Genomic DNA, 24,945 nt, shown 5'->3' with positions numbered 1-24,945 from the left:
TTGTGGGCGTTAGAGTGGGCGTGGCAAAAAGTTTTTTTGCAAATCGATAGAAATTTACAAGACCAATACAAAAATGAAAAAATATTAAAACATTTTTCAAAAATGTGGGCGTGGCAGTTTTGGGCGGTTTGTGGGCGTAAGAGTGGGCGTGGCAACCTGAATCGACAAACTTGCGCTGCGTCTATGTCCCTGGAGTCTGTATACTTAATCTCAACTTTCTAGCTTTTGTACCTCCTGAGATCTCGACGTTCATACGGACAGACGGACAGACGGACAGACGGACAGACAGACGGACGGACAGACGGACATGGCCAGATCGACTCGGCTACTGATCCTGATCAAGAATATATATACTTTATATGGTCGGAAACGCTTCCTTCTGCCTGTTACATACTTTTCAACGAATCTAGTATACCCTTTTACTCTACGAGTAACGGGTATAAATACGGCAATTTGAATAAAGGGAATCCCAGAAAACGCTTCGCTTGGCAGAGTTTTTTTTTTGTTTATTTTATTTTCTTTGCGAATTCGCTGTCAGTTTGGCATTGCTTACAAAACAGATTCGATTAAAGAATGAATGTATGTATATTTAGATACATATGTATGGTAAGTGTTACTGATAAAGGCACCATTTTGACGCCGTCGTTCCATGAGGACATACATATATAGTTGGTTATATACGAATATGAATACAGAGTGTGTACGTGGGAGTAAATATGAAATCGGCATCCTGAGTCATAACTCTGGCGTCTTCAGAACGAACCCAAGCAGGCGTTGCAGTTGGGGCAGAACTGGGAGGTCTTGTAGCAGCAGTTGCAGCAACAAGGGGCGCAGACGCAGGGCCAGCAACTGGAGGATAGGGAGGAGAAATATGCACATATAGTATTGTTTACTAAGCACGATCGGCGATTACTCATACATATCTTTTCCTGGTAAAGTGTAAGAAAACCAACTGCGGTCACAAATATAGCGAACTGCTCAAACATTACCATTGATAAAAAGCTATCAACTAAACTTGTTACATATATGTATATGTATTAATATATGTATATAGGTTACACATATGTATATCTATTATATATTATGTACCTATATAATGTTATATATTGCAGCATTATATGTAGTACGTTTGTTGCTATGGCTGTGACCACAACTGTGAGAGCTCCATGTACTTACAGGAACAGGCAGAGGAACGCCGCCAGGCAGTAGGTCTTTCCGGTGGGATGGTGCTCCACGCGAATGCGAATCCGGGCGTTGCAGTGGGGACAGATCATTCCCTGGCCAGGATTTTCCACCAGCACCGTGGTCTGGTGATGGATCACGCTCACGGGGGGCTGCGACATCGCCGTGGTTTGGGTCATCTGGGGCATCGGTGGATAGAGGTGTGCGGGTGACGCCGGGTACTGCTGCAGGTCCGTCTCTGCCGGAGGAGCGGTGGCGAAGTCATCCGAATAGGCCGGCGGGGAGTCCACGCGCTTGTAGTCCATTTTAGATACTACTCGAATATTCTTTAAATCACAGCGAGCGGAACAACCCGTTGCTTACAGTTAAATACCGACCACAGCAAACCGCGAACTGATACAATACTGAAAGCTCCCGAAATGCATGTGCTTCGCTTCGGCGAAAACAAAAACAAAGTACGTGTTGAGTACTTCAGGATGGAGCGGGACAACTAGAGGATCGCTGGCCTCTCACTCAAGAAACTACATATGTATGTACATCGATGATATCGATGACAGTTAGCCGAAAACTGCCTTATCGGCTTACACGGTATTCAATAGATTCGGAATTCAGATTATCGATCACCTTATCTTCAGAGTATTTGGGGCACAAACTTTATGAGTACAATCGAGAAATTATCGATAATATGGACCAGAAAATTAAACGGTGCGTATGAGTAACGTGCCCCAAAATTACTTTTAAAACTTATAATTTTCATTAAAAATGTACAGATGGCTACTACTAACAAAAAGAAGTAAACTTTAAAACGTTGTTATTACTTATTGTTTCTATATATGGCTAAAGTTGATTAGGTCTTCACGTGGAAAGGATGGCTGGCAGTGCGGAGGGGCAGCTCTTGATCAAATGCTGTAGCTCCCTATGTAGCATCCACAGTTGGGACAGTAGTGCTGCACACTCTTGCAGTAGTTGATGAAGTAGGGCAGGCAGATGAAGGGCCAGCAGCTGGGAAATCGAGTAAGCAAAGCAGTTAGTAAACCCGGTGGCATCCTGACGCACCGCACCACTCACCAGCAGATGTACAAGGACAGGCCGCACAGGTGGGTCTTGTAGGTGGGGGCCGTGACCAGACTGGTGGTGACCTCGCCCTTGCAGGACGGACACCGCACCCTCACCGGCTTGGTGCCCACAGTCGGTGGCAGTGCACCCGCCCCCACTGCGTTCAGGGTGTAGACGGGTATCTGGGTCACCTCAACCCCACAGTCTGGCTGCGCGGTAACGGTCACCATTTCCGTGTCCACCGGTGCTGGAGCTGTGCCCACCCATGTGCTGCTCATGTCTGCGGCGGGGCATGCACTGAAATGGCCCGCCATTTAATGACAACACTGCTCTGTCGCAATCGTTATCTTTTCTGACTAATTGACAGGTACTTTTTAGGTGAAACCACCTACTGTGACGCTGTGGATACAAGAGGGTACAAGAGGAGTCGGCATGTGCAGCACCTGATCGATTGACATTGGTTCCAGTGACTCTGTGCCATTTGGTGCCAAAAGGGCGGCTGTTTTCCAGACAACTTGCTTATATTGCTTTTGATACAGCCCCACCAATTGGCTATTTATGATCCTGATTACTGATTAGGCTTTTTACGCGATAGTAATAAGATTATTATAAAATGGCCATTAACCTGTTGCCGTTAGTTTCTCGCAATGATCAATCGAAACTTGTTTAAAGGGCAGTCAGCTATTATCTTAATACACAGAATGTTGTGGTAAATAACAAATAGTGGCCACTTTATCGTCTAAATTTTTGAAAAAATTTAAATTACTTTATAATCTACTCGTATTACTCGGAAAAGATGGCAAAGAGTGCTTAGTCCCAAGATATCTTGTCGCATTTCCGTTTCCTGTGTGAGTCTCATGAGTTTAATGCGTGACAGTTTGTATATTTACAATTCAATTTCAGTGAGTTATGACGCTAGTGCTTAAGGTTTTCTACATTTATGCATAAATAGAAATAGACGTTAGTTGGTTAGTTCTCGTAGGTGCCGATGTAGGCACTGCAGTTGGGGCAGTAGTGGTTGGCATTCTGGCAGGAGTCCATGCAGTACGGCAGACACACGCAGGGCCAGCAGCTGTGGATGGAGTGGAAAGGAGATGGATTAGATGGATAGTTTCGGGGAATTGAACTATTAGTCAGAACTCTAATTCCGAATTGGCTGATATCAGTCAGTTTGCTTGCTTTCACCCCCTTTCCAGGCCACCCCACTCGTTATCTGACTCAACTCCAGTTCCAGTTCCAGTTGAGATAACAATGTTTTCACGTATCACCTGCATACAGTCGCAATACCTGTAGAAACCTATTGTTTTTCCCCGACGATAAGGGGCCGCAAGTGGTTCATGGGCGTAGCTTTTTCGCATTTTAGTAGTTAACCAAGGTATTGTAACGAGTTGGCAATAAAACAAGTTATAAAAGATGTTTGCTTGGGCGATACGCAAACATATCTAGATTGTTAACACATCTATAGAATTATTACTGATTAAATTCTATTAAAAAAACATTTCAATTCCCTTTTACGCAACTGTATACAAAAGTTCCAAGTCACTTGACTGGATTAAGGTTAACTTTATGAAGCACCCTAGCTACCTATACATACATGTGGTGTTAAGCAGTGGCTTCGGATCAGATGACTGACTAGTGACTATGGGACTCACATGAAGAGGCACAGGATGAGGGCCCAGCAGTGCGTCCTGCCCGAGGGAGTGGCCTTCACGGTGGTCAGTACTTCGGCGTGGCAGGAGGGGCAGCGGATGCGGGTGGGCCCACTGCCGATGGGCACCAGGTTGGAGGTGGTGGTGGTCTGGATGATCACCGTGGAGGATTGTGCCGGCTGCGGCATGGGTGGGTACAGTGGTGGCTGGGTGGGGCCACCGGGCTGATAGGTTTGTGCGGGAGTGTATCCGGACTGCTCACTGTACGGTGGAGGCTGCTTGCTCATGGTTCCGGATTAAGTTTCTTCTTAATGTTTCTTCGAAATGTATCTTCTCTGGTTTCCCGACCGAACTGAACCGATCGCTTTGCTGGCTGGCGTTGCACTGAGGAACGAATCCAAGCTGGTGCTCCGGCAATACCTCAATGATTGGCCATTATCTTATCGCTGGAGAACTGATAGCTTCCATACAAATGGGGTTTCTGTCAAACTAATAATCGGATACCTCGTTTATTGTGCACTTGATTTAGTGAGCTACAGCGATGCTACTCCTCCATAGTAAAAATAGGCGACAGATGAGTCACTTCTTTGATAACACATTTATTTCACACGAAAGTGATGAATAAGCCTTAAATAAATGCAACATTTAGTACGTGTATTTTGCAAAGAGAGAGAGAGAGAGAGGGGGAGAGAGAGTATAAACAAACACAGGTTGTCGACTCGTGTGCTCTCGCCATAAAATAATATTTTTGTAATTTAGCAGGTGCGTGACCGGTTTGTATATATGTACATATGACTCTTTACCAGATATCGCATCATTATTCCATTTCTGCAGCCTACATTTAATATGAATATTAATATCCCATTAGGTGGGAATTTGTAATAAATCTTATATTGCTTAATTTTCGTAAAAAAACAAACTTTTTTATTCTGTTTCATGGGGCATGTGTTCTATGTTCTATACTATGCCCTGCAAAATCCTAGGAATGAAGTTAAACATATAACAGACTTTGATCCTCAATGGGTTAAGTTAACCATATATATAACGGTTTATAGGAAAAGCTCAGTTTACCACCCACTCGCCGGAAGCTTTGCGGAAGCTTTTTCTCATGGGATCTACGTTCAAGTGCAGCCGTTAACTTCGCAGCCATGAAAATAGTGTTAGGCAAATACGGGGGCTTGACAAACAGATGAACAACTGGTTTGTCTAACGCCCCCCTGCAGCCCCAAAAACCAAATATTTTATCCCCCTTGCCCCCAAACGGGGCAAGCCTTAACGGTTTGCCTTATGTTTCATATGTTTCAATTGTAAAATAACCCAATTTATAGGCAAATAGAAAACCGAAGTCGCGTCAGTTCAACAACATGAGCCGCCAGCTGAAGTTCCACCTCCAAGCACCCGACGACGAGCAGTTCCCACCGGACCTGGTGGAGATTAACCTCAACCCCAACTGCGGCCAGGTCAAGCAGAAGTCCGCCCAGGCCCTGGACCAGCTGCTCCAGGCCACACCACCACACAGAGGCTATCCCTACGGCTATGCCGAGGACTCCGAGCCGGAGACCTACTTCTGCCGCAAGAGCAACTCCACGGGCCAGCTGGCCGAGAAGGTATCGCCTCCGCCGCCCACGGCCACCAACATCAGCTGCCTCCGACAGATGTACTGTCCGGAGTGCCACGAGCGGTTGCACGAGCAGGGAGTCCGGCTGGAGCGACTCCTTACCATGTGGTGAGTGCACCTCTTCTAGGGGTTTCCTTTTAACTCTATCTTTTAACCGGGAAACAAATCTTTAACTTTAAACTAATATTAGTGCTTAAAAGCAAATCCTCAGTTGGGATATTTATCAGTAAATAAGATCAGCAAATATATGAATCTATTTATGACACATTAAATAGTTAAGTTATAGTTTATATTTTATTTTTTTATATTATTAATTTATATTGTTTTCCTATCATATGCAGCTGCTTTGCCCTGCTGCCCATCTATCCCTGCTGCCCGAGGCGCTCCACCAACGACTGCAAGGTCATCTGTGGCAAGTGTGGATACCTCTTGGGGGCATGGAAGCGACAGTGAGGTGGGGCGGGGAGAGGGGAAGGGGCCATCGGAGTGGGTGCTCCGTTTGTAATTGTTTGTTTTGTTTAGTTTTTAAGCACAATTTTTGTTGACCTTGCGGCGAGTGATGAGCGTCGAGATTGAGTGCCAAAAAATTTGTTGATTTCTGCACGATGCTCTCAGTGGTTTCTCTTCAATGGGATCTCTTTGGTCAGGTGGATCTCTTTGTTCGAATTTCACTGCCTCGGGATTCGCGAACATGCTTAGCATTGGCCAGCGTCGCCAGTCGCAATGTCTCGGGGTAACGACTTGGATGCGGATCTGGAGTTGGATCTCCAGGAGGGGGACAGGGATACGCAGTCGGCGGCCACCACTATCACGCTGGAGGAGCGTCCTGGCAAGCCGCAGGTGCGCTTCTTCAGCATCGGACCCAGCAGCTACCAGGTGCGATGTCCGCTGTGCCAGCAGAGTTCCAAAACGGAAACCGTGGAGATGACAGGAGCACTGGGCCAGCTCAGCTGCCTCTTGTCCACGTTGTCCTGGTAGGAAACTCCTGAATTCTAAACGTTTAGTCCATGGATTAACTTTCCTGTAACTCTCCAACTTCCAGTTGCTTTCCCATCTTTGCCCTGACCTTCGTGTACTCCTGTCTGCAGAGTCGCCTGAAATCGAAGCGTGTGTTCTGCAGCCGATGCGGTGGTCACTTGGGCTACCACTGGCGTCCCACTTAGTTGGCACTTAAACCGAGAGATTCTCGAATTCACGCAAATGATCTATAAATAAACCGGCAGCTGTTGTCAAATTTTTTTAATTCTGTTAAGTTACTTGAATTTATTCGATCATCACTCAGGCGGTGCCTCCAAAAACGTATCTATACATCTCTGTATTCCACTCTCTGGCACGCTCTTAGACTTTTTGATTGCGAATGCAGATACAAATACATTATCCAAATGTTCGTGGCTCTTCGGTGGTCAGTTGCTCTGTCGCTACGAAATGGCCAGCACCGAGAGTCTGGATGGCAGCGCCTTCGAGGGCGACATCTCGGCCATTCCGCAGGTGGGCCACCTGACCACTGAGCCCCAGGAGCTGGAGTGTCCAGCCTGCCAGCAGTTGCAGACCACCCACGTGAAGTCGGAGGCAGTCACTGTTCTACAGAAGCTCGCCTGCTCGCTGAATGTGCTGCTCTGCTGGTGCGTAAAGTTTGGAAAACCAAATGGAATTTAATTCTATAAAAACTAGCTCTAATCCTTAACCTATAGCAATCCCATTCGCTGGAAGGGACGTCATGATGTGAATCACTACTGCAGTTCCTGTGGCTGCTTCATTGGACGCGACATCACCCTGAGCTGGTACAAGAGGACCCTCTTCCGGCTGCAACGCGGCGAGGTGGAGGACCATGGACGCTGGCAGAACTTCCACAGGGTGGAGAAGGAGCAGCTGGACGAGAAGAAACTGGGCAGGCAGCGCAGAGCCATCGAATCGAAGCGCTCCAATGAGCATTATTAAATAAACTTAAGCAATATTACGCAGCAGTCTTAAGAACCATTTTAGGATCTAATGGGGATCATCATGATATGTTGTTGACTATCATCATATGCTGTTGATCATCATGGTATGCTGTTTGTATTTAGTTGTGTATTTTGGTAGTTGGCTCAACAGGTAGTCTCTTTGGGTATTTTTGCCGCCCTGCTCCCTGAAGAGTCGAAAGCTTTTTCCAGCTGAGAAGTCACTTGTTAATTTGCTGGAAGAGCAGCAAATTCCGGAGAAAAAGTTGATCGCTGGTTCGTAGCGCTTATCGGGGATTCTACGTCTATATGAGAACGCAGCCCATGCAGTAGAAGTGTACAGTTTGGAAGGTGTGCATCGAGGAGTTCGCCAATATTTCACCCCTTTCAGAAATTGTATACACTCAATACCAAAAGTGGCTGTTCCACTGGAAAAGATCCTCGATATGTGGGCTGTTCTTCTGACGATCCTCATCGTGGGTTTGCTGTACAGATATGTGAGGCGACACTACAGCCACTGGCAGAGATTGGGAGTCGAGGAGGAGCCGGCAAGGATACCCTTCGGAGTGATGGACACTGTTATGAAGCAGGAACGTAGCTTGGGCATGGCTTTGGGTGATATATACGCCCGGCACGAGGGCAAAATCGTTGGCATATACATGATGAACAAGCGCAGTATTCTGATCCGAGATGCACAATTGGCTCGGCAGATCATGACCAGTGATTTCGCCAGTTTCCACGATCGCGGAGTGTACGTGGACGAGAATAAGGATCCTTTGTCCGCCAACCTTTTTAATCTGCGAGGTGCTTCATGGCGAAATCTGCGCCAGAAACTCACACCATCGTTCTCCTCTGGAAAAATTAAGGGCATGTTCGGCACCATCGACGATGTGGGCGTTAAGTTGGTGCAGCACTTGGAGGGAGCACTGGACCAAAGCGACGAGGTGGAGATCAAGGATGTGATGACCACCTATGCGGTGGACATCATTGGATCGGTCATTTTTGGCCTGGAGATAGACAGCTTCAGCAATCCGAAGAACGAGTTTCGTGAGATCAGCAGCTCTACGTCAAGGGATGAATCTCTGCTGCTGAAGATTCACAACATGTCCATGTTCATTTGTCCACCGTGAGCTTGGAAATTACCCACTTTTATAGGCAGATTTATATTCCTTTTTCACAGGATTGCCAAGCTGATGAATCGCCTGGGCTACGAGAGCCGTGTCCTCACATCCCTGCGCGACATGATGAGGCGCACAATCGAGTTCCGGGAGAAGCACAACGTGGTGCGAAAGGACATGCTGCAGCTGCTGATCCGCCTGCGAAATACGGGCAAGATTGGCGAGGACGACGACCAGGTGTGGGACATGGAAACTGCACAGGAGCAGCTGAAGTCCATGTCGATCGAGAAGATTGCCGCCCAGGCATTCCTCTTCTACGTGGCGGGCTCGGAATCCACAGCTGCTGCATCTGCTTTCACCCTCTACGAGCTGTCCATGTACCCGGAATTGCTGCAGGAGGCGCGAGAGGAAGTGGATGCAGTGCTGGCGAAGCACAAGCTGAAGCCCAAGGATAGGTTCACCTATGAGGCGGTGCAGGATTTGAAGTTCTTGGATCTCTGCATCATGGGTGGGTGCACGCATAGCACTCATAGTTGCCCCGATCCTAAACTCACAGTATGTTTGCAGAAACCATTCGCAAGTACCCCGGCCTACCGTTCCTCAATCGCGAGTGCACCGAAGATTACCCAGTGCCCGGAACCGACCACATCATAACCAAGGGCACACCCATTCTGATCTCGCTCTTTGGCATCCAGCGTGATCCCGCCTACTTTCCCAATCCCAATGGCTACGATCCCCACCGCTTCGATGCGGACACCATGAACTACGACCAGGCCGCCTACATGCCTTTTGGAGAGGGTCCCAGGCACTGCATAGGTAAGGATGGTGGAACATGCCCACTGATGATCCTCATCCCTTAATCCTTAATCTCAAAATCAGCTCTGCGCATGGGAAAAGTGAACTCCAAGGTGGCGGTGGCCAAGGTGCTGGCCAACTTCGATCTGATCCAGTCTCCGCGCAAGGAGGTGGAGTTCCGTTTCGATGCCGCTCCCGTTTTGGTGACCAAGGAGCCTTTGAAGCTGCGCTTGACCAAGAGAAAGTAAATGAAACATAACTAAGCAAATGCCTATACTGAGTTTGATAAGTTTGAGTGTATAAAACACTGTAATAAATAACAAGTTTGTTTTATTCAACTTCTGCCAAGCTCAAAAGCTCGCTCTCAGCTCAGTTTGCAATCAAGAGAAACAACAATCAAAGCCAGTTTGAGCACATAAAAACATAAACAAATGCCTAAACATAAACAATCGTAGTTATCAGCTGTTTTTGCCGGTTAAACGTGTTTCTACGAACTATAGCAGCACACTGAAAATAAATTATAGTTGCACCTTTTATTCTATGTATGGCATTTTTTTATGTGTTTAAAAACTATGCCATTTGAAGTATCCCCTCACGAAAGGAAATTCCTGAAATAATTTCGAAACGTTTTCCATGTGGTTTTGGGTGCGACCGCTCTATATGTTGGGTAAACAAATATTCACCGCATGTTTGGCTGTCGATTTGGTTCTGGTTGAGAAGCCGCACATCGTATGAATATCCACTGAATAGCTGCTGATGACATCATAGCTCCAGGGTCGTGTTCGAATTCTTCTCTAGCGGGGAATCTCTCTTAGGAATTCTCTTTTTACGACTGGCGGATGGCGGATCGGCGCTCGCTGATGAGTTGCGCTTGCTCTGGCGGAGATCAGATAGTCAGTTACCATGGAGCAGCAGGTGGAGCGGTTACGGGTGAGATTGGTGCCCGCCGGCACGGCAGAGGAACGTGCCAGGAATATCATTGCCAATGTGGTCGTTGAGGATGGCCTGGTGCCCTACATCGATGATCATGTGGCGGAGAAAGTGACGCTGATTCCCCAGCAGTCGGCTGCTCCAGTTTCCGCCTCCCAACGGGAACCAACCATCCGGTACTACGCCGTTGGACCCTCCACCTACAAGCTGTTGTGCCCACTCTGCCGGGAACGGAGTCAGGCGGCGGTGATGCGGGCAGCCAGCTGCAAGGACGCCAGTTTGTGCCTCAGCCTGCTGTCCTGGTAAGTGAATATCACCCTGTCTAGGATCTCGATCTTTGCAGCAACTATGCCACTCGTATTGCAGCATCTTTCCGCTCTTTTGGATCTGCTGCGTGTGCACCTGGTGCGGATGCAATCGGGAGTGGACCACCAAGGGCGTCTATTGCAGCTCGTGTGGCGGCAAAGTGGGAATCCAGCGCAAGGCCAAATAGCCCATTCAGCGCACCAATTAAATCGAGAATTAATGCCAAATTTTTATGTGTTCTATAATTCTATTACGCGTCTAACTCAATTAAAGACACACACTGTAAATCACTTCTACCGCTGCTCTTTCCATGCTCTTCCCAAACTCATGCTCTTTGCCACTCTGGGGAAATACACATGTTTTTTCTCTGTGCACCCTCTTCTACTTGTGAGTTCCGAAACAGGTTGCCAGCTGGCTTGGCAGCGTTTCGCTTTCAGTTCGATTGTGGAGCGATCATGACGACAACGCTGCCGGAGAAGGAGGCGGCCACGCAGCAGGAGATCAGGGAGCGGGAGGCCAAGGCTCTGGAGCAACGAAAGGAGCGCAAGATCTACGAGAACTTTGCCACGCCCCTGGCCGGCACTTTTCTCAATCTGCCACACGAGCCCGTGGAGATCAAGTGCCCCGCGTGCGGCATCAAGGATCTGAGTGTGGTGCAGAATGATCTGAAGTGGTGGGCCAGTGAGATAAACCGCATTGTGGGCTGTCTCTTCGTGTGGGTTTCTATATTTTCATATATTTCACGGTGAAACGAATACTTTTGAAATCCTTTTTGCAGGACCTTCTGTTGCTGCTGCTGCTTCAATTACTTTGTGCCCTGCAAGCAAACGGATCGAAGTCATTACTGCGGCAATTGCGGCTGCTACTTTGGACGCTCTATGAAGAGGCGGCAGCCACTCAAATTGAAGGCAACCACCGCCTAGGCAGCATTGTTCGCATATTTATTGAAATTCCTGCAAGACACTCGACTTCCCACCCACTGCAATACCATAAAACACAAAAATAAACCGAAAATATCATACTCTCTCTTGTGGGTCCAAGTTTTTTCTCTTTCCAAGTCATTTGATCATTTTATTTCAACAATTTCTCTTCGCCTGCCTCAGTCTGCGTTCGTTTTCGAAACAGTCAACATCTTTGGGTGCGCTAATGGCTCAGGATCCGAAACCACTTTACTTTGCCGTGGGTCCCGGCCCCAACGACATCACGTGTCCTTATTGCAGGACCAAGGCCAAGACCCGTGTGGTGCGATCCTGGCTGCGTTGCTGCACCAAGAGGCATCACTGTGGTGCCTGCGGCGAGTACCTGGGCGTTTACCGACGTCCACAACTTTAGCTGCCCAGCACCCACGAAGATGTCATCGAATCATCATCAGAATTAACTCCGTTTTGTACTCCTGTTTAAATACAATAAAATAAAAGTTTCTATCAAATGTAAGCCATATTTCTTGCACTGTACATCCAATGGCCTCTGTAACGCAGAGAGAATAATTCATTTGATTTCCATGCGTTGACTTAATTACCAGACCAACGCCTCGGTTAAGAGCAAATGGCAGAGAGATTCCGATTTTGATTTTTCCCTCCCTTGATCAACCATGATCTCCCATGATCTGCCATGATCTCTCCAAATTTGATCTGTCTTTCAGTCACCGCTCGTGTTCGCTGGAACTCGCATCATGACCGTAGAGGAACCGCAGATTGTGGCCATCAGCGTCAGCCACAAGCCACAAGTGGGATACCTGAAGGAGGAGTCCACCTGGATTCATTGTCCTTCGTGTGAGAAGTCTGGCACGAGTGTGGTGCAACTGGAGTTGGTCACTTGCCTGCAGAGATTTCTGGGATTCACAAAACTTTGGTTGCCCATCTGCCCATAGAGTTGGCGAAATCTTTCGTAATATTCAATTTATTTTAGTAAAAAATGGTCTGGCCGCCAGGACATCAATCACTATTGTTCGCACTGCGGCTGTTTCATTGGAAGATTTGTGCCCATCAGCTGCATGGAACGTTGCATTTCGAGATCGGCGCGTAAACAGGCGGCCGTGGATGAGATGACCCTGAAGACACGACCCAAAGATTGCGCTGAAAGGGCACAGAAATCCAGGGAGAAAGTTCTGGCCAGCAGGGAGAAGAAGAGAGCAGAGAAAGCGGCCAAGGATCTGGAAAAATCCCAAACGCAAATAGCAGTACACCAATAATCAAGTGCTTCCGGCTGTTTTAACTCACACCATCGACTAAACATTTTATTTTATTGTGCTTAGAACAGTAAATAAATAAATAAATAAATAATACTTTGCCTTTTTGCTTCATTTGTAAATCCGTATCTTTAAGATGAACTTTACTAGTGGGTTAAGCTTGTAGCTCTTTGTCCTCGTAATCAATGGAATGATTATCTTCTCCGCCGCTCTTCTTTCTAGAAATCCAAGAAAAACATATTACACATGTTACATTATTCGAAATATAATGATTTAGTGTGAATTGAACTAAAGTAACTGAGGGAAAAACTTATCAACGTTTTACATGTACATATATAGTGTAATCCCTATTTACTGGAAAGAATGTGATTCTACGATATTTTATGGAAAAATAGTAAAAATAAATCTATAAAAAAAAAAGAATGTGATTCTGACATATTATATGGAAAAATAGTAAAAATAAATCTATATTGAAGTACTGAGTGGCTATAAAAACTCAGCTCAGCAGTCCGCATAGTTTAGTACAGTTTTGATAGGCAAACAACATGCGACACATTCTAGTGCTCCTTATTTTTGGGCTTGTTTGGCAAAACATCCATGCCATGAATATCGTAAGAACTTTGTATTTCCTCAACATGAGATAATCCGCCACTGTATTCTATTCCAAATTACACAGCACCCGGAATCATCATACTATGATCCCGCTGATACTGATGGCACTGATATAAGTATGATTTCAGTTCGGCTAAAAAATGTGGAAAATGAGTTAAGTGATTTGTATGAGATGATGGACAGAAAGAACCTGGTTATAGAACCGAAAATTACTATATCTGGTGATAATGCTTGGCCCTTTATCGAAACTAACAGTGAAAACATATTTTCCGCGGAAACTGAATCGCTTGGCGAAGAAACTTCTTTGGGTACCGCATTCATACCGATTGGAACGAAGACATACTATATTGAGAACTTTAAGAAGCAAACCTGGCCGGTCGCTCAGTACAAATGTAAGCTAATGGGCGGTGTCCTGTTTAGTCCTCGAACCCAAACTGTGTGGGAATCTGTACGATCGAACTTGGATCAAAACAAAGATTACTGGACGAACATCCGCGAGCACGCCTCATACGTATTCGGCAGCAGCTACGAAAAGGCAGAATTTGTGGAATTTGATCAGAATTTTCAAAATATGTGCATACAACTGGATTCACAATCGAATCATTTAATGAACGAAGTGGACTGCGACTTTAAAAACTATTTCATATGCGAACTGGGCTTGTAATATATTATAATAATAAAATAATAAAAAATACTATTAAAAACTTTACCAGTAAAACAAAACTTCCAGATTATCTAACTTTTTTTCTACGAAAAATGTAACTAATACTTTTGAATAAAAAATAAATGTTGACAATGAATTTATGTAAATAATCATCTATTATTTGCTTCGTTCGTTTAGCTTCTGTAACTTTTCATATTGTGCTATTTAAAAATGAATTTCGAATTTTCCGCCAAAATGTGTGACCATCCGAAATGTGCTTACCAACGCTGCCATCGAATGGTCACACTGAAGCATCGATATTTCGACAAAAACATAGAAAAACATGGAAAGTATCGTTATACCCATCGATTGGGAGATGCAACAAAGTTTTCTTACATCACTAACAGAAACCGAAAATTCAATCGGGAAATATCCATCGGCGACGTCGTTTGAACCATAAACTGAAGCGCTGGGAATCTCTGGAACGATGAAGCTGTTCTTATCCGTTTTCGTGGTGGCCCTGGTGGCCGGCATCGTTGTTGCCGACGATAGCAAGGGACCCAAAGTGACCGATAAGGTGGGTGCTTCATGGACTTTCGTCCTTACATTCTCCACACACATCTACATACCATATAAATGCATACACACACACAAATTCACTGCGCCATAAATCAAGTGAGATGACTTGTTAATTATAAACCGCTTCCGATTGCGTAGGTGTTCTTTGACATCACCATTGGCGGTGAGCCCGCTGGCCGCGTCGAGATCGGTCTGTTCGGCAAGACGGTTCCCAAGACCGTAGAGAACTTCAAGGAGCTGGCGCTGAAGCCCCAGGGCGAAGGGTGAGTAGTAGGGTACCTGAGTGCCGAAAATACCCCAAATCTAGTTAGGGTGCCAGTTACCGCTACGCCGCTATGCCGCTGATTAGCGGCACTTTGTAGGTTATAGCGGTTCTCTCAGATTGAAGCAATTACGTGGCGTTTGAGCGGCCAATCGTATTCAGCAGTTGACAAAGCACTGCTCGGCAATAGTCGGCACTAATGGGTTAACAAAGAACGCCAAATAGTGCTAAGTCTATGCTTCACGCTTTTTCTCTTAATTTATTCGTTTGTTTTATTGTTATTTTGTTCGAGTTCAAAACCCAATTGTGCTCTTTTTGTATTTATGTATTGTGTTCTATTGCTAATTTAAAAACAAACAAGGAACACCAATCTGATCGCCATACACCGCTCTTAACCCCGCAGCTACAAGGGCAGCAAGTTCCACCGCATCATCAAGGACTTCATGATCCAGGGCGGTGACTTCACCAAGGGCGACGGCACCGGCGGACGCTCCATCTATGGCGAGCGCTTCGAGGATGAGAACTTCAAGCTGAAGCACTACGGCGCCGGCTGGCTGAGCATGGCCAACGCTGGCAAGGACACCAACGGATCGCAGTTCTTCATCACCACCAAGCAGACCAGCTGGCTGGATGGACGCCACGTCGTCTTCGGCAAGATCCTGTCGGGCATGAATGTGGTGCGCCAGATCGAGAACTCAGCCACCGATGCCCGTGATCGTCCCGTCAAGGATGTGGTCATCGCCAACAGCGGCACCCTGCCCGTTTCGGAGGCCTTCTCCGTGGCCAAGGCCGATGCCACCGACTAAACTGGTTTTGGGAGCAGTCCTTTCATCCATCAGCAACATAACCGATTTGAATTAAGCATAAACGCATAATCGATTTTTCCAGACATTTGCATTTACCATAGCTCGCCATGTTTATTTACATTTCGTTCCGTAAGCAAGTAATTGTGCTCAACTAAAAAAAAAAAAATCAGAAATGGCATAAATAAAGAATGAATTGTGTGTGATAAAGAGCTGGAATCATTCTGTGTCTCTATACCATGATGCCGGTGGTGTGCAGGTTCAATGAACCGGTTTTGGAACCCCTTCCAACGCCGCTTTCTTTTGGCTCTGACTTCCCGACTTCCCTTAGTGGCAACCGGTTTGTGCCTTCTTCGCCAATTTGTTTGCCTTTGTATGTTCTGCCGTTCTCGATTTAGATTGCCCATCTTGTGCTGTTCGCTTTGTTGTTGATAAACAACGCTCGGTTCGTCACATTTTTCTGATTTACACACTTGCGACAATTTAAACAACAAACTGACGAGTGCGTTTATTTATTTGTTCAGTTTGTTTGGGTCTGCTGGGAAATAATTGGATATGATTTGAATGAACAGGTGCGGGACTGTCTCTGCAGAAGTTAATTTGGTCAATTCACCAATATTAGGTATCTTTTTTGGCTTATATTTCGTACTATATACATGTATTTAGAGGTGAAAGCCCGAAACCATCCCTCTAGTAACTAAATATATATAGCACTTTTGTCTGCTACCAGACAATAGTGAGTTGGCAACTTTAGCAATTAGCGAATGCACTCAAACACAAAAGCATTTTCTAGTTATGCATATGTCTGCCAATCCTTAGACTTCACTTCCCCAATCTTTTGTTTAGAGCGAGAGAAACCAACAACTCAAGAGACGATCTCATATCGCTCAAATGGGGGAATCATATACATACATATGTGTATATACAAATAAGAACATACATATGTACATATGTGCAATTGTACCCCTTTCACAGGCCCCACAATCGCTGTGTATACATTAATGAAAGCAATAGGATCTATATGGCTGGCATGTGTATTGGGGTCTGGTGGCAATCTCATGTGCCACACATGTTCCAGTGACCACAGAATTTCTGGACGTACTTCTAAGATTATATACCCGAGAGCAATCAGTTGAGTGTTTTGTTTTTGTGGGGGGAGTCAAGGAGCAGGGAGCGATAAGTTCAGTCTGATTCGTATACTCAATACAACCGGAAGAGTTTACCGGCAAATGCAATTGCAATACGGCCGGAACTTAACTACAATCCCTAACTGATCGTTGATAATAGGGAATATGGTTGGTAGACCGGTAAAAGAGGTTCCGGAAAAAGTGTCATCTAAATAGTTTCGAAGCTGCTGGAAGACTGATAAGAGATCGTCTTCTATTCGATGATGTGTACATTCGAAAATGACCTAATTCATTGTGTGTATGCAAAACCATAGGAATCTCAATGGAATAGTTGGATCTTTGTGGCCCTTTTGGGACTAGCCTTGGGGCAGATGACACAGGCAGCCAAGATCCTGGTACTATTTCCGCATGTCAACGAGGGTCACTTTGCGGTGATGCGGACTCTGGTCACCGAATTGGCCAATCGAGAGCACACAGTAAGTGACAGTGCTCCTTTTCAAAACCAATAGATATCAAACGAAAGTCATTCGAATTTCTAAACAGATTGAAGTCTATACTGGTCATGGTTTGGGCGAGTCACTGGATAATGTTACCGAAACGGTGACAGCGGAATTCCCCTTTTGGAGCGAGTGTAAGTAAGCTTCTGGAGAAGATTAGTCACAAAAGTAATATATGTATATTAACCCACAAACAGTGCAAAATCTGGCGGCACCCAAGGGAAACCTCGCCGATCTTGGTCGCCTACCGTTGGAGAAACTCCGCCAGTCATTGGCCAGCGTTGGAGCCCGGGCGTTGGACCACTTCCTCTCCCAGGAGCCCATCCAAAAGCTGCTGAAGATGTCCTACCTTGAGTTCGATTTCGATGTGATCCTAGTGGACTATTTCTACACGGAGGCTCTGTTGGCACTTGGAGCTCTTCATCAGCGACCTGTTGTTGGCATTATTTCCACGGATTTCGGCAACTATATGGATGCCGTTCAGGAGGCACTGGTACCCGCCGCTTGTTCACCCATCGATTTTGAGCGGGATCAGCCCCAAATGGGCTTCTCTGAGCGATTGGGAAATATCCGTACATGTATTGCTCGCCGTAAGCAGTTCATTAAGGATCACTACGGCGGTCAGGAGCAATTGGTGACCAAGTACTTTAAGCTGCAGAGCTCGATCTCCGAGCTGCAGGCCAGCCAGCTATCCGTGCTGCTGCTCAATAGTCATGTGCCACTGATAACTCCCAGAGTTAGTATCCAACAGATAGTTCCAGCCGGTGGACTTCACATCCGGGGTCCCAAGGAGCTGCCCTGGAATGTGAAGCGCTTCCTGGAGGAGGCGCGTCCTGGAGTCATCTACGTTCAACTGGGAAACGAACAGGCTTGTGGCCAGTTACCCAAGGAGAAACTCGATACCCTGTTTGCCTTCTTCTCCGCCAGAAAGCAGAGCATAATCTGGACCTGTCACGACGTCAAGACTCTGGAGGGATTGCCAAAGAACGTGATGATTCAGCATGCTGTGCCGCAGATAGACATCCTGGCGCACCCGAGAGTCAAGGCTTTCCTAACCAATGGAGACCTCCTGAACTTGCAGGAGGGCATCATGCGCAATGTACCCATTCTGGGAGTGCCCCTATTCCTGCACGAAAGGCGGAACATGGAGCTGGCCGTGCGATTGGGAGTGGGTCTACAGCTGGAGGGGGGCAATGTGACTACTGAGTCATTAAACTGGGCAGTGGACAGGCTACTCCGCGAGTCACACTTCCAGTTGACCATCCGGGAGGTGTCCCTGGAGTTCAGGGACCGTCCCCTTGGCGCTCTGGCCAGCGCTCTCTTCTGGGTGAACTACGTGGCCCGGCACAAGGGAGGAGCGGCTCTGAGGACCCGTGGTATTGGAATCTCCTCCTGCCAGCTGCACCTGTTCGACCTCTTCGTTTTCTATGCCGGAGTAGCTACCCTAATCGTAACCTTGCTGGCGGCCCTGAGTTTCGGCGGCATTTACATTTGGAATAAGAAAAACAATTCCAAGTCAACCAAAGTAAATTAGGTTTAATTTCTTAAATAAAGTGCACATTGGGCAGTTTTTGATGCAATATAAGATTGCATTCCCAAGGAAATGAGTAAAAGAAAAGCTGAATCAACAAAAAGTTGGGTTCTGCCATTCAAGAAAGTCAAGATGTGTTTACTTCTTTTTTACAGAAACTAACTATAGATATAATGCGGGTATAAAACATCCAATAAATAATTGTTATACATATACATTTAATTGCATCTATTTGTAAAGTCTGAATCATTGATGGTTTTTTTATTCTTTAATTGCCATATGTTTTCTACCAATTAATTTTACGGCTGCAGCTGTTTTGGGTACAAAGACTAAAAAAATTGACTAAATAGCAAATTGATCTTCAATTTGACGCTAAAAAACCAAAAAAAAATGTTTTTACCGTTGCGTAAAGAATTTTATGAATGGACTGTTATCATGCCTTTAAGGCTATTTAGTTACTTGATAAAAAAATAATATTGTCATAAACGTAGAAAATGTAACAATTAATTAGATTTAAATAACTTATTTAAGACCTTTTCATAAATATATTTTAAATTTACGCTACGATCTGGCAACAAGGATTGCGCGAAAAATACGGGCGCTGCCATATTTCTAAAAATATCGAAAGTATCGAATCATCGCCATTTCTTCCATCGCTGAAACGGCCATCTTCCTTTCTACTAAATCGCGTTCGCAAAACGACGTGTTTAAAACCTTTTCAAGTGTTTTAAAAGGTAACTAACCCTCAGAACTGTTTAAAAATGCAGACAAAGACCGCCAGCAGAGTGCCCATAGCTCCGTGATTGAGGGCAGTGTCCGTGAGCGGCCATTGGGCCCAGAAACATCTCACACGTGGAGAGATGGAGCACCCACGGCCAGTGAGGTTATGTTGTTCAGCTCGGTGGCGACAAAAACAATGAAACAATTTGAATGAAAGGCCCAAGCTAATACCAAACCATTATATTGCAGCTCCGTCAAAATGTCCGGTACAACCGCTACCATCCGCACCCGCAAGTTCATGACCAACCGCCTGCTCGCCAGGAAACAGATGGTCTGCGATGTCCTGCACCCAGGATTGTCGTCGGTAAACAAGACCGAGGTCCGCGAGAAGCTTGCCGCCATGTACAAGGTCACCCCCGATGTGGTTTTCGCATTCGGATTCCGCACCAACTTCGGTGGCGGCCGCTCCACCGGCTTTGCCCTCATCTACGACACCCTGGACTTCGCCAAGAAGTTCGAGCCCAAGTACCGCCTTGCCCGTCACGGCCTCTTCGAGCAGAAGAAGCAGACCCGCAAGCAGCGTAAGGAGCGTCGCAACAGGATGAAGAAGGTGCGCGGTACTGCCAAGGCCAAGATCGGTACTGGCAAGAAGTAAGCTTGATGGAGGAAAGCACGTCTGCAGGCATCCCCTGCTATTCCCAAAAGCTGCTGGTTATGCGTTAGTCAAACTTCTTTACCAACCATTCAACAACCGACAAAACAAAATCAGTGTTTACTTTTGGAGCGGCTTTTGTTTGTAAACTAAGGAAATAAAACTCTAAAAGTATACAAGTTTCCGTTGTTGATTATCTGGGAAAGACGCGAGTGCAAGTAGTTATTTAATTATAGTTGGCTTTATGGTGTCTGGACCACAATCACATATTGCCAATAGCTCTTGTTTATCTATTAAATCTATTGTACTCCGTAAGTAACTAATTTGGCTAGGAAAAATGTCTCCAAATTGGAAATCTCTGTTGTTGGTACTTAATTTATTGCAAAAGAGTTGAAAATTCGACCTAACACTTAATAATTTCAATTGAATTAGAATTAAATTCCAAAATACATTTAAGAGTACCCCATATACAATTTTCAAAATGTGGTCTATCGGGATTAAGTAAGGGCAATCGATTGTGGCTGTTGGAGCCAGACTATCGATAATTTCATCGATGTTTTGACCACTATTTCGTACCGTATACAGAATATAATATTGGCAAAAGAAAAATCTCGGTTAGATGCTGCTCCTAGGGCCTGAGGAGGATTACTTGGACGCCCAGTAGCATTATCCTTTGGCAGAGGACGCAGCCAACGCCCAGACATGTCCAGTTCTAATGGAGGCGTGGCATCAGGGGCCGCGGGAAGCAGCGGCGTCGCTTCGCCTGGCGATTGGATTTGCCCAGATTACGAGTGAGTGCCCGTAAAGATGCAGGGATAGCGGCCAAGTGTGAAGTTCTTTGAGTCTCATCTTTCCCACGATTTTACAGTTGTCGCCATCTCAACTTCGCCCGCCGTTTGCAGTGCAACAAATGCGACCGGGACCGCGATGGCAGTGATAAGCCGGACCGGGACAGGGATCGAGACCGGGAGCGGGAACGCGGCAACGGGAGCAGCAGCAGTAGCAGCAGCTCGAGCAAAAAGAAGCTGGGCACCGAGATCGGCAAGGCGGCGGCCGACAAGTCGCGGGGCTTGTTCAGCGCCGAGGATTGGCAGTGCAGCAAGTGCGCCAATGTGAACTGGGCCCGTCGCCAAACCTGCAATATGTGCAACGCTCCAAAGTTCTCGGATGTGGAGGAGCGGACTGGTAAGTCCATAGAAGCCTCTTTCGCTTCAAAACCCACTTAACCATGTATTTGAAGGCTTTGGCGGTGGATACAATGATCGCGGCGTGGTAGAGTACAAGGATCGTCAGGATTCGGACAGCGAGTACGATGAGTTCGGACGTCGCAAGAAGCGAAAGCACGGCGAGCATCGAGAGGACTCCAAAAGGCCCCGAAGATCTAGTCGAGATGAGCAGCGGAATGAGGAGGAAGAAGATGAGGAAGACGACGAGGGAGATGACGAGGATCTGTCAAAGTACGATCTCTGGGGCGACGAAGAAGTCACTTCCACAGATGTGAAGAACAAAGAGGCCACTGGCAATGGCGACAAGGAGCGCAAGCGTACCTCACGCGACTCTACCTCTTCCGTGTCTTCCTCGTCGTCGTCGAGTTCGTCCAGCTCCAGCGACTCTTCGTCGAGCAGCTCGAGTAGCTCCAGCAGCGGTGGCAGGCGGAAAACCGCCTCGTCCAGCAGACGTTAGCTGCTAAGAACTTCTCTTTAAATGCATCTGTTTTTACACATTTCTCTAAGGCAAACATGCTTGCCTTCTTATTTATTTGCCAGTATGCGCTCAGATGATCATGACTTATGGTACGATGTCCAGTCTAACGTTTAAAGTATAATAAAACATATAATTTAAGAACACCAGCATTTACATTTATTGTAAGACACCGTAACATTAAAGAATCGGGCCTAATTAAAGCCATCCTCGTTTTGTTTCTTGTTGCTGGCGGCTTCCTCTGCCTGCTGCAGCTCCTTCAGCATTTCCAGCTGCCTTTTTGAGTCGGCGATCTGCTCTTCGGTCACGGTTACGGGAACATCGCAGGATATCTGCTCCTGCCGCACGAACTGCATCTTCTTGATGGCCTCCTCAAGGAAGGGAATTTGCTGGGCCTGCAGCTGCTTATGGTAGGCCTCCAGTCGCTCTTCCTTTAGGTTTTCGCAGTAAGTGTTGGTCAACTTTTGCAGGGACTCCTTGCGGGTAATCCAGTGGAAATGTGCGGGCGGTGGCTTGTACACCAAGTCGAGCTTCTCAAGAATCCACTCGAAGCGAGGATAGTCCCAACGTCTCAAGTACTTGAGGAACTTCTTGCGTTTGTCGATGAGCTCCTTGAGTCGCACCTTGATCATCTTGTCGCGGGGATGCTCGTCCATGTGCTCCTGGTAGCGGCGGATCACTGCTGTCATTTTTGCCACTAAAAAGAGGGTGAATTAGGGCAACTGCTAGAAGTGCACTTCGCAGAGGTACGTACATTTGGCCTCCATTGAGCCGAAATCCTGGGCATGTCTTTGCACCTCCTTGACCATCTCATCGCGGTAGAATTTTGTGGTCAGGTAACTGGCATTGTTGCTAAGTTTGAACAAAGATTTAACAGACTCGTCGGCTCTATAACAATGGTGTGATGGTATTAATAAACGATTATATTTGCAAAATACTGCAACATACTTGTCCAGTTCCTTGCAGTCCCTGAATTCCGGCAGCAGTTCATCGGCTTTCAGAGGAGGCAGCTTCGCCAGGTCGCCACTCTTCTCGGGCTTAAAGCACGCAATCTTCTCTGGGCGCACCCATTTGATTTTCAGGTCCGACTTGAATGCATATTCCCGGACAAACTGGCGATGCCCTGCCTGGGCTATATTCAACAGTTTATTCATTAAATCGGCTATTATTTGTTGGCCAAATTTTGGCTAGGTTATATCACTTGGCCAGTGTATACCAACAATCGAAAAGTGATTGCTGCACAGCTGTTTGACATATCGATTTCTTATCGATGTGCATCGGCAGTGTGTGCACACCAGTATTACTTATCCAACAGCTGTAGCAACACCAATTGTTGCTGGTTTCTTTCTTTTCGACTGTCGGCATCTCGCGGAACTGGGATTGTGAAAACTGTACAAATAGAGGCAAATTTAACCATGGCGCACATGTCCCACATGCTCCAGCAGCCTTCAGGGTCGACGCCCTCCAACGTGGGCTCCAGCTCGTCGCGCACGATGTCCCTGATGGAGAAACAGAAGTACATCGAGGACTACGACTTTCCCTACTGCGACGAGAGCAACAAATACGAAAAGGTGGCCAAAATTGGCCAGGGCACATTTGGGTAGGTCTTTAAATTGATGATCACTAACTTTGAACACCTAAACCATAATCCTTCCATTTCAGGGAGGTCTTTAAGGCTCGCGAGAAGAATGGCAACAAGAAGTTTGTGGCCATGAAGAAGGTGCTGATGGATAACGAAAAGGAGGGCGTGCGTGATAAGCAACATCTTAAGAGAGGAATTCCTAATTTATATATGTGCTCTCCTAGTTTCCCATCACGGCTCTGCGAGAGATCCGCATCCTGCAGCTGCTGAAGCACGAGAACGTGGTGAACCTGATCGAGATCTGCCGCACCAAGGCCACCGCCACGAATGGTTACAGATCCACCTTCTATTTGGTCTTTGATTTCTGCGAACACGATTTGGCAGGTCTGCTGTCCAACATGAACGTCAAGTTCAGCCTGGGCGAGATCAAGAAGGTTATGCAGCAGCTGTTGAATGGTTTGTACTACATCCACAGCAACAAGGTGAGTCATAACCTAAAGCAAAGCTTTGGTTTTACATGTAATTATCTTTTATTGTGCATTACTAGATCCTGCACCGAGACATGAAAGCTGCCAATGTGCTGATTACCAAGCATGGCATCCTGAAACTGGCTGATTTCGGCTTGGCCCGTGCATTTAGCATTCCAAAGAACGAGAGTAAGAATCGCTATACAAATCGCGTTGTAACCTTGTGGTACCGGCCACCGGAGCTGCTGCTGGGTGACCGCAACTACGGTCCGCCCGTGGACATGTGGGGAGCCGGCTGCATAATGGCAGAGATGTGGACTCGCTCGCCCATCATGCAAGGCAATACGGAGCAGCAGCAGCTTACCTTCATCTCGCAGCTGTGCGGCTCCTTTACACCGGACGTGTGGCCGGGAGTGGAGGAGCTGGAGCTGTACAAATCTATTGAGCTGCCAAAGAACCAGAAGCGTAGAGTCAAGGAACGCCTGCGTCCGTATGTCAAGGATCAAACCGGCTGTGATCTGTTGGACAAGTTGCTGACGCTTGATCCCAAGAAACGAATCGATGCGGACACAGCTCTGAACCATGATTTCTTCTGGACGGATCCCATGCCCAGCGACTTGAGCAAGATGTTGTCCCAGCACCTGCAGAGCATGTTTGAGTACCTGGCGCAGCCACGTCGCAGCAACCAGATGCGCAACTATCACCAGCAACTGACCACCATGAACCAGAAGCCCCAGGACAACAGTATGATTGACCGGGTTTGGTAGACTGCCAGAGGTGTACGCACCCGATTTTGTACTATTAGTTTATCAACTTCAACTAGTGTTAGACGATTAGGTTAGTGAACAATACAAATATTGGCATTTGCATTAGCGCTTGCTCCAAGTATACCTACATGTCTGTTTTTTTTCAAAGCTACTCTAATACCGCGGTACCAGTGCAAGTAAGGGTATTCAGAAGCCGACTTACTCAGATAATTAAAAACATTGT

The 24,945-nt window shown here is 46.5% G+C and overlaps 17 protein-coding genes across 20 annotated transcripts; 13 read left to right on the top strand and 4 right to left on the bottom strand.

Annotated features, from left to right (window-relative positions):
• Positions 1–485: 485 nt before the first annotated feature.
• Positions 486–1,596, bottom strand: LOC120446700 (lipopolysaccharide-induced tumor necrosis factor-alpha factor homolog). Its single transcript, XM_039627798.2, has 2 exons — positions 1,177–1,596; positions 486–849 (listed from the first exon to the last, which is right to left on the bottom strand). The coding sequence occupies exons 1-2, from the start codon at positions 1,485–1,487 to the stop codon at positions 753–755; spliced, it is 408 nt and encodes a 135-aa protein (XP_039483732.1). The 5' UTR covers positions 1,488–1,596; the 3' UTR covers positions 486–752.
• Positions 1,597–1,923: 327 nt separating this feature from the next.
• LOC120446596 (lipopolysaccharide-induced tumor necrosis factor-alpha factor homolog) lies at positions 1,924–2,954 on the bottom strand. The gene is made up of 2 exons (XM_039627627.2): positions 2,251–2,954; positions 1,924–2,184 (listed from the first exon to the last, which is right to left on the bottom strand). The coding sequence occupies exons 1-2, from the start codon at positions 2,550–2,552 to the stop codon at positions 2,082–2,084; spliced, it is 405 nt and encodes a 134-aa protein (XP_039483561.1). The 5' UTR covers positions 2,553–2,954; the 3' UTR covers positions 1,924–2,081.
• A 146-nt stretch (positions 2,955–3,100) lies between these two features.
• Positions 3,101–4,286, bottom strand: LOC120446598 (lipopolysaccharide-induced tumor necrosis factor-alpha factor homolog). The gene is made up of 2 exons (XM_039627628.2): positions 3,891–4,286; positions 3,101–3,310 (listed from the first exon to the last, which is right to left on the bottom strand). Exons 1-2 carry the CDS (start codon positions 4,172–4,174, stop codon positions 3,208–3,210), a joined length of 387 nt encoding a protein of 128 aa, XP_039483562.1. The 5' UTR covers positions 4,175–4,286; the 3' UTR covers positions 3,101–3,207.
• Positions 4,287–5,054: 768 nt separating this feature from the next.
• On the top strand, positions 5,055–6,111 carry LOC120444545. 2 transcript variants are annotated; one of them, XM_039624294.2, is made up of 3 exons: positions 5,055–5,165; positions 5,216–5,613; positions 5,847–6,111. In XM_039624294.2, the coding sequence occupies exons 2-3, from the start codon at positions 5,252–5,254 to the stop codon at positions 5,956–5,958; spliced, it is 474 nt and encodes a 157-aa protein (XP_039480228.1). In that variant the 5' UTR covers positions 5,055–5,165; positions 5,216–5,251; the 3' UTR covers positions 5,959–6,111. The 2 variants fall into 2 exon arrangements, with proteins under 2 accessions (XP_039480228.1, XP_039480227.1); XM_039624293.2 differs by having other exon boundaries at positions 5,126–5,613.
• On the top strand, positions 6,095–6,748 carry LOC120444547. Its single transcript, XM_039624297.1, has 2 exons — positions 6,095–6,479; positions 6,548–6,748. The coding sequence occupies exons 1-2, from the start codon at positions 6,229–6,231 to the stop codon at positions 6,666–6,668; spliced, it is 372 nt and encodes a 123-aa protein (XP_039480231.1). The 5' UTR covers positions 6,095–6,228; the 3' UTR covers positions 6,669–6,748.
• A 39-nt stretch (positions 6,749–6,787) lies between these two features.
• On the top strand, positions 6,788–7,462 carry LOC120444546. Its single transcript, XM_039624295.2, has 2 exons — positions 6,788–7,127; positions 7,197–7,462. The coding sequence occupies exons 1-2, from the start codon at positions 6,931–6,933 to the stop codon at positions 7,441–7,443; spliced, it is 444 nt and encodes a 147-aa protein (XP_039480229.1). The 5' UTR covers positions 6,788–6,930; the 3' UTR covers positions 7,444–7,462.
• Positions 7,463–7,755: 293 nt separating this feature from the next.
• Positions 7,756–9,878, top strand: LOC120444539 (probable cytochrome P450 6d2). Its single transcript, XM_039624287.1, has 4 exons — positions 7,756–8,568; positions 8,623–9,068; positions 9,128–9,376; positions 9,440–9,878. The coding sequence occupies exons 1-4, from the start codon at positions 7,889–7,891 to the stop codon at positions 9,601–9,603; spliced, it is 1,539 nt and encodes a 512-aa protein (XP_039480221.1). The 5' UTR covers positions 7,756–7,888; the 3' UTR covers positions 9,604–9,878.
• A 216-nt stretch (positions 9,879–10,094) lies between these two features.
• LOC120444540 lies at positions 10,095–11,617 on the top strand. Of its 2 annotated transcripts, XM_039624288.2 has the most exons (3): positions 10,234–10,587; positions 10,995–11,306; positions 11,370–11,617. In XM_039624288.2, the coding sequence occupies exons 1-3, from the start codon at positions 10,259–10,261 to the stop codon at positions 11,512–11,514; spliced, it is 786 nt and encodes a 261-aa protein (XP_039480222.1). In that variant the 5' UTR covers positions 10,234–10,258; the 3' UTR covers positions 11,515–11,617. The 2 variants fall into 2 exon arrangements, with proteins under 2 accessions (XP_039480223.1, XP_039480222.1); XM_039624289.2 differs by lacking the exons at positions 10,995–11,306; positions 11,370–11,617 and adding an exon at positions 10,652–10,961 and having other exon boundaries at positions 10,095–10,587.
• A 41-nt stretch (positions 11,618–11,658) lies between these two features.
• On the top strand, positions 11,659–12,025 carry LOC120444544. The gene has a single exon (XM_039624292.1). It carries the CDS (start codon positions 11,738–11,740, stop codon positions 11,921–11,923), a length of 186 nt encoding a protein of 61 aa, XP_039480226.1. The 5' UTR covers positions 11,659–11,737; the 3' UTR covers positions 11,924–12,025.
• On the top strand, positions 11,915–12,852 carry LOC120444542. Its single transcript, XM_039624291.1, has 3 exons — positions 11,915–12,021; positions 12,234–12,442; positions 12,500–12,852. Exons 2-3 carry the CDS (start codon positions 12,264–12,266, stop codon positions 12,780–12,782), a joined length of 462 nt encoding a protein of 153 aa, XP_039480225.1. The 5' UTR covers positions 11,915–12,021; positions 12,234–12,263; the 3' UTR covers positions 12,783–12,852.
• Positions 12,853–13,323: 471 nt separating this feature from the next.
• LOC120444887 lies at positions 13,324–14,055 on the top strand. Its single transcript, XM_039624871.1, has 2 exons — positions 13,324–13,390; positions 13,456–14,055. Exons 1-2 carry the CDS (start codon positions 13,325–13,327, stop codon positions 14,053–14,055), a joined length of 666 nt encoding a protein of 221 aa, XP_039480805.1. The 5' UTR covers position 13,324.
• A 376-nt stretch (positions 14,056–14,431) lies between these two features.
• Positions 14,432–15,888, top strand: LOC120444541 (peptidyl-prolyl cis-trans isomerase 6). The gene is made up of 3 exons (XM_039624290.2): positions 14,432–14,611; positions 14,752–14,876; positions 15,279–15,888. Exons 1-3 carry the CDS (start codon positions 14,522–14,524, stop codon positions 15,679–15,681), a joined length of 618 nt encoding a protein of 205 aa, XP_039480224.1. The 5' UTR covers positions 14,432–14,521; the 3' UTR covers positions 15,682–15,888.
• Positions 15,889–16,813: 925 nt separating this feature from the next.
• LOC120444538 (UDP-glycosyltransferase UGT5) lies at positions 16,814–19,055 on the top strand. Of its 2 annotated transcripts, none has more exons than XM_039624286.1 (4): positions 16,814–16,973; positions 17,120–17,281; positions 17,349–17,436; positions 17,500–19,055. In XM_039624286.1, exons 1-4 carry the CDS (start codon positions 16,971–16,973, stop codon positions 18,834–18,836), a joined length of 1,590 nt encoding a protein of 529 aa, XP_039480220.1. In that variant the 5' UTR covers positions 16,814–16,970; the 3' UTR covers positions 18,837–19,055. The 2 variants fall into 2 exon arrangements, with proteins under 2 accessions (XP_039480220.1, XP_039480219.1); XM_039624285.1 differs by having other exon boundaries at positions 16,822–16,985.
• Positions 19,056–19,453: 398 nt separating this feature from the next.
• Positions 19,454–20,381, top strand: LOC120444536 (40S ribosomal protein S24). The gene is made up of 2 exons (XM_039624283.2): positions 19,454–19,567; positions 19,803–20,381. Exon 2 carries the CDS (start codon positions 19,813–19,815, stop codon positions 20,206–20,208), a length of 396 nt encoding a protein of 131 aa, XP_039480217.1. The 5' UTR covers positions 19,454–19,567; positions 19,803–19,812; the 3' UTR covers positions 20,209–20,381.
• Positions 20,382–20,752: 371 nt separating this feature from the next.
• LOC120445621 (zinc finger Ran-binding domain-containing protein 2) lies at positions 20,753–22,052 on the top strand. Its single transcript, XM_039626134.1, has 3 exons — positions 20,753–20,996; positions 21,074–21,390; positions 21,446–22,052. The coding sequence occupies exons 1-3, from the start codon at positions 20,908–20,910 to the stop codon at positions 21,886–21,888; spliced, it is 849 nt and encodes a 282-aa protein (XP_039482068.1). The 5' UTR covers positions 20,753–20,907; the 3' UTR covers positions 21,889–22,052.
• LOC120445622 (28S ribosomal protein S15, mitochondrial) lies at positions 22,043–23,137 on the bottom strand. The gene is made up of 3 exons (XM_039626135.1): positions 22,855–23,137; positions 22,661–22,794; positions 22,043–22,603 (listed from the first exon to the last, which is right to left on the bottom strand). The coding sequence occupies exons 1-3, from the start codon at positions 23,058–23,060 to the stop codon at positions 22,101–22,103; spliced, it is 843 nt and encodes a 280-aa protein (XP_039482069.1). The 5' UTR covers positions 23,061–23,137; the 3' UTR covers positions 22,043–22,100.
• Positions 23,138–23,208: 71 nt separating this feature from the next.
• Positions 23,209–24,843, top strand: LOC120445620 (cyclin-dependent kinase 9). Its single transcript, XM_039626133.2, has 4 exons — positions 23,209–23,506; positions 23,569–23,653; positions 23,713–23,970; positions 24,036–24,843. The coding sequence occupies exons 1-4, from the start codon at positions 23,322–23,324 to the stop codon at positions 24,720–24,722; spliced, it is 1,215 nt and encodes a 404-aa protein (XP_039482067.1). The 5' UTR covers positions 23,209–23,321; the 3' UTR covers positions 24,723–24,843.
• The last annotated feature ends 102 nt before the right edge of the window (positions 24,844–24,945 follow it).

Source organism: Drosophila santomea, chromosome 2R, assembly GCF_016746245.2.
Source record: "Drosophila santomea strain STO CAGO 1482 chromosome 2R, Prin_Dsan_1.1, whole genome shotgun sequence".
In the NCBI taxonomy this organism is placed as follows: Eukaryota; Metazoa; Arthropoda; class Insecta; order Diptera; family Drosophilidae; genus Drosophila; species Drosophila santomea.
Note: the sequence above shows the minus strand (reverse complement) of the source record. Positions and strands in the feature narration are given on the sequence as shown.

Bases quoted from the DNA above. Each gene is read 5' to 3' on its own strand.
- LOC120446700 (XM_039627798.2), bottom strand. From the start codon at position 1,487: ATGGACTACAAGCGCGTGGACTCCCCGCCGGCCTATTCGGATGACTTC. The intron at 850-1,176 runs GTAAGTACATGG...CCTATCCTCCAG, and splicing joins GCGTTCCTCTGCCTGTTCCT to TTGCTGGCCCTGCGTCTGCG.
- LOC120446596 (XM_039627627.2), bottom strand. From the start codon at position 2,552: ATGGCGGGCCATTTCAGTGCATGCCCCGCCGCAGACATGAGCAGCACA. The intron at 2,185-2,250 runs GTGAGTGGTGCG...TCGATTTCCCAG, and splicing joins CTGTCCTTGTACATCTGCTG to CTGCTGGCCCTTCATCTGCC.
- LOC120446598 (XM_039627628.2), bottom strand. From the start codon at position 4,174: ATGAGCAAGCAGCCTCCACCGTACAGTGAGCAGTCCGGATACACTCCC. The intron at 3,311-3,890 runs GTGAGTCCCATA...CTCCATCCACAG, and splicing joins CTCATCCTGTGCCTCTTCAT to CTGCTGGCCCTGCGTGTGTC.
- LOC120444545 (XM_039624294.2), top strand. From the start codon at position 5,252: ATGAGCCGCCAGCTGAAGTTCCACCTCCAAGCACCCGACGACGAGCAG. The intron at 5,614-5,846 runs GTGAGTGCACCT...TATCATATGCAG, and splicing joins GAGCGACTCCTTACCATGTG to CTGCTTTGCCCTGCTGCCCA.
- LOC120444547 (XM_039624297.1), top strand. From the start codon at position 6,229: ATGTCTCGGGGTAACGACTTGGATGCGGATCTGGAGTTGGATCTCCAG. The intron at 6,480-6,547 runs GTAGGAAACTCC...TCCAACTTCCAG, and splicing joins CTCTTGTCCACGTTGTCCTG to TTGCTTTCCCATCTTTGCCC.
- LOC120444546 (XM_039624295.2), top strand. From the start codon at position 6,931: ATGGCCAGCACCGAGAGTCTGGATGGCAGCGCCTTCGAGGGCGACATC. The intron at 7,128-7,196 runs GTGCGTAAAGTT...CTTAACCTATAG, and splicing joins CTGAATGTGCTGCTCTGCTG to CAATCCCATTCGCTGGAAGG.
- LOC120444539 (XM_039624287.1), top strand. From the start codon at position 7,889: ATGTGGGCTGTTCTTCTGACGATCCTCATCGTGGGTTTGCTGTACAGA. The intron at 8,569-8,622 runs GTGAGCTTGGAA...CCTTTTTCACAG, and splicing joins TCCATGTTCATTTGTCCACC to GATTGCCAAGCTGATGAATC. The intron at 9,377-9,439 runs GTAAGGATGGTG...TCTCAAAATCAG, and splicing joins GGGTCCCAGGCACTGCATAG to CTCTGCGCATGGGAAAAGTG.
- LOC120444540 (XM_039624288.2), top strand. From the start codon at position 10,259: ATGGAGCAGCAGGTGGAGCGGTTACGGGTGAGATTGGTGCCCGCCGGC. The intron at 10,588-10,994 runs GTAAGTGAATAT...GTTCCGAAACAG, and splicing joins TGCCTCAGCCTGCTGTCCTG to GTTGCCAGCTGGCTTGGCAG. The intron at 11,307-11,369 runs GTGGGTTTCTAT...TCCTTTTTGCAG, and splicing joins ATTGTGGGCTGTCTCTTCGT to GACCTTCTGTTGCTGCTGCT.
- LOC120444544 (XM_039624292.1), top strand. From the start codon at position 11,738: ATGGCTCAGGATCCGAAACCACTTTACTTTGCCGTGGGTCCCGGCCCC.
- LOC120444542 (XM_039624291.1), top strand. From the start codon at position 12,264: ATGACCGTAGAGGAACCGCAGATTGTGGCCATCAGCGTCAGCCACAAG. The intron at 12,443-12,499 runs GTTGCCCATCTG...AATTTATTTTAG, and splicing joins CTGGGATTCACAAAACTTTG to TAAAAAATGGTCTGGCCGCC.
- LOC120444887 (XM_039624871.1), top strand. From the start codon at position 13,325: ATGCGACACATTCTAGTGCTCCTTATTTTTGGGCTTGTTTGGCAAAAC. The intron at 13,391-13,455 runs GTAAGAACTTTG...CAAATTACACAG, and splicing joins ACATCCATGCCATGAATATC to CACCCGGAATCATCATACTA.
- LOC120444541 (XM_039624290.2), top strand. From the start codon at position 14,522: ATGAAGCTGTTCTTATCCGTTTTCGTGGTGGCCCTGGTGGCCGGCATC. The intron at 14,612-14,751 runs GTGGGTGCTTCA...CCGATTGCGTAG, and splicing joins GACCCAAAGTGACCGATAAG to GTGTTCTTTGACATCACCAT. The intron at 14,877-15,278 runs GTGAGTAGTAGG...TTAACCCCGCAG, and splicing joins CTGAAGCCCCAGGGCGAAGG to CTACAAGGGCAGCAAGTTCC.
- LOC120444538 (XM_039624285.1), top strand. The intron at 17,282-17,348 runs GTAAGTGACAGT...ATTTCTAAACAG, and splicing joins TGGCCAATCGAGAGCACACA to ATTGAAGTCTATACTGGTCA. The intron at 17,437-17,499 runs GTAAGTAAGCTT...ACCCACAAACAG, and splicing joins ATTCCCCTTTTGGAGCGAGT to TGCAAAATCTGGCGGCACCC.
- LOC120444536 (XM_039624283.2), top strand. From the start codon at position 19,813: ATGTCCGGTACAACCGCTACCATCCGCACCCGCAAGTTCATGACCAAC.
- LOC120445621 (XM_039626134.1), top strand. From the start codon at position 20,908: ATGTCCAGTTCTAATGGAGGCGTGGCATCAGGGGCCGCGGGAAGCAGC. The intron at 20,997-21,073 runs GTGAGTGCCCGT...ACGATTTTACAG, and splicing joins TGGATTTGCCCAGATTACGA to TTGTCGCCATCTCAACTTCG. The intron at 21,391-21,445 runs GTAAGTCCATAG...ATGTATTTGAAG, and splicing joins GGATGTGGAGGAGCGGACTG to GCTTTGGCGGTGGATACAAT.
- LOC120445622 (XM_039626135.1), bottom strand. From the start codon at position 23,060: ATGAATAAACTGTTGAATATAGCCCAGGCAGGGCATCGCCAGTTTGTC. The intron at 22,795-22,854 runs GTATGTTGCAGT...CCATTGTTATAG, and splicing joins GACTGCAAGGAACTGGACAA to AGCCGACGAGTCTGTTAAAT. The intron at 22,604-22,660 runs GTACGTACCTCT...CCCTCTTTTTAG, and splicing joins CGGCTCAATGGAGGCCAAAT to TGGCAAAAATGACAGCAGTG.
- LOC120445620 (XM_039626133.2), top strand. From the start codon at position 23,322: ATGGCGCACATGTCCCACATGCTCCAGCAGCCTTCAGGGTCGACGCCC. The intron at 23,654-23,712 runs GTGCGTGATAAG...GTGCTCTCCTAG, and splicing joins TGGATAACGAAAAGGAGGGC to TTTCCCATCACGGCTCTGCG. The intron at 23,971-24,035 runs GTGAGTCATAAC...GTGCATTACTAG, and splicing joins ACTACATCCACAGCAACAAG to ATCCTGCACCGAGACATGAA.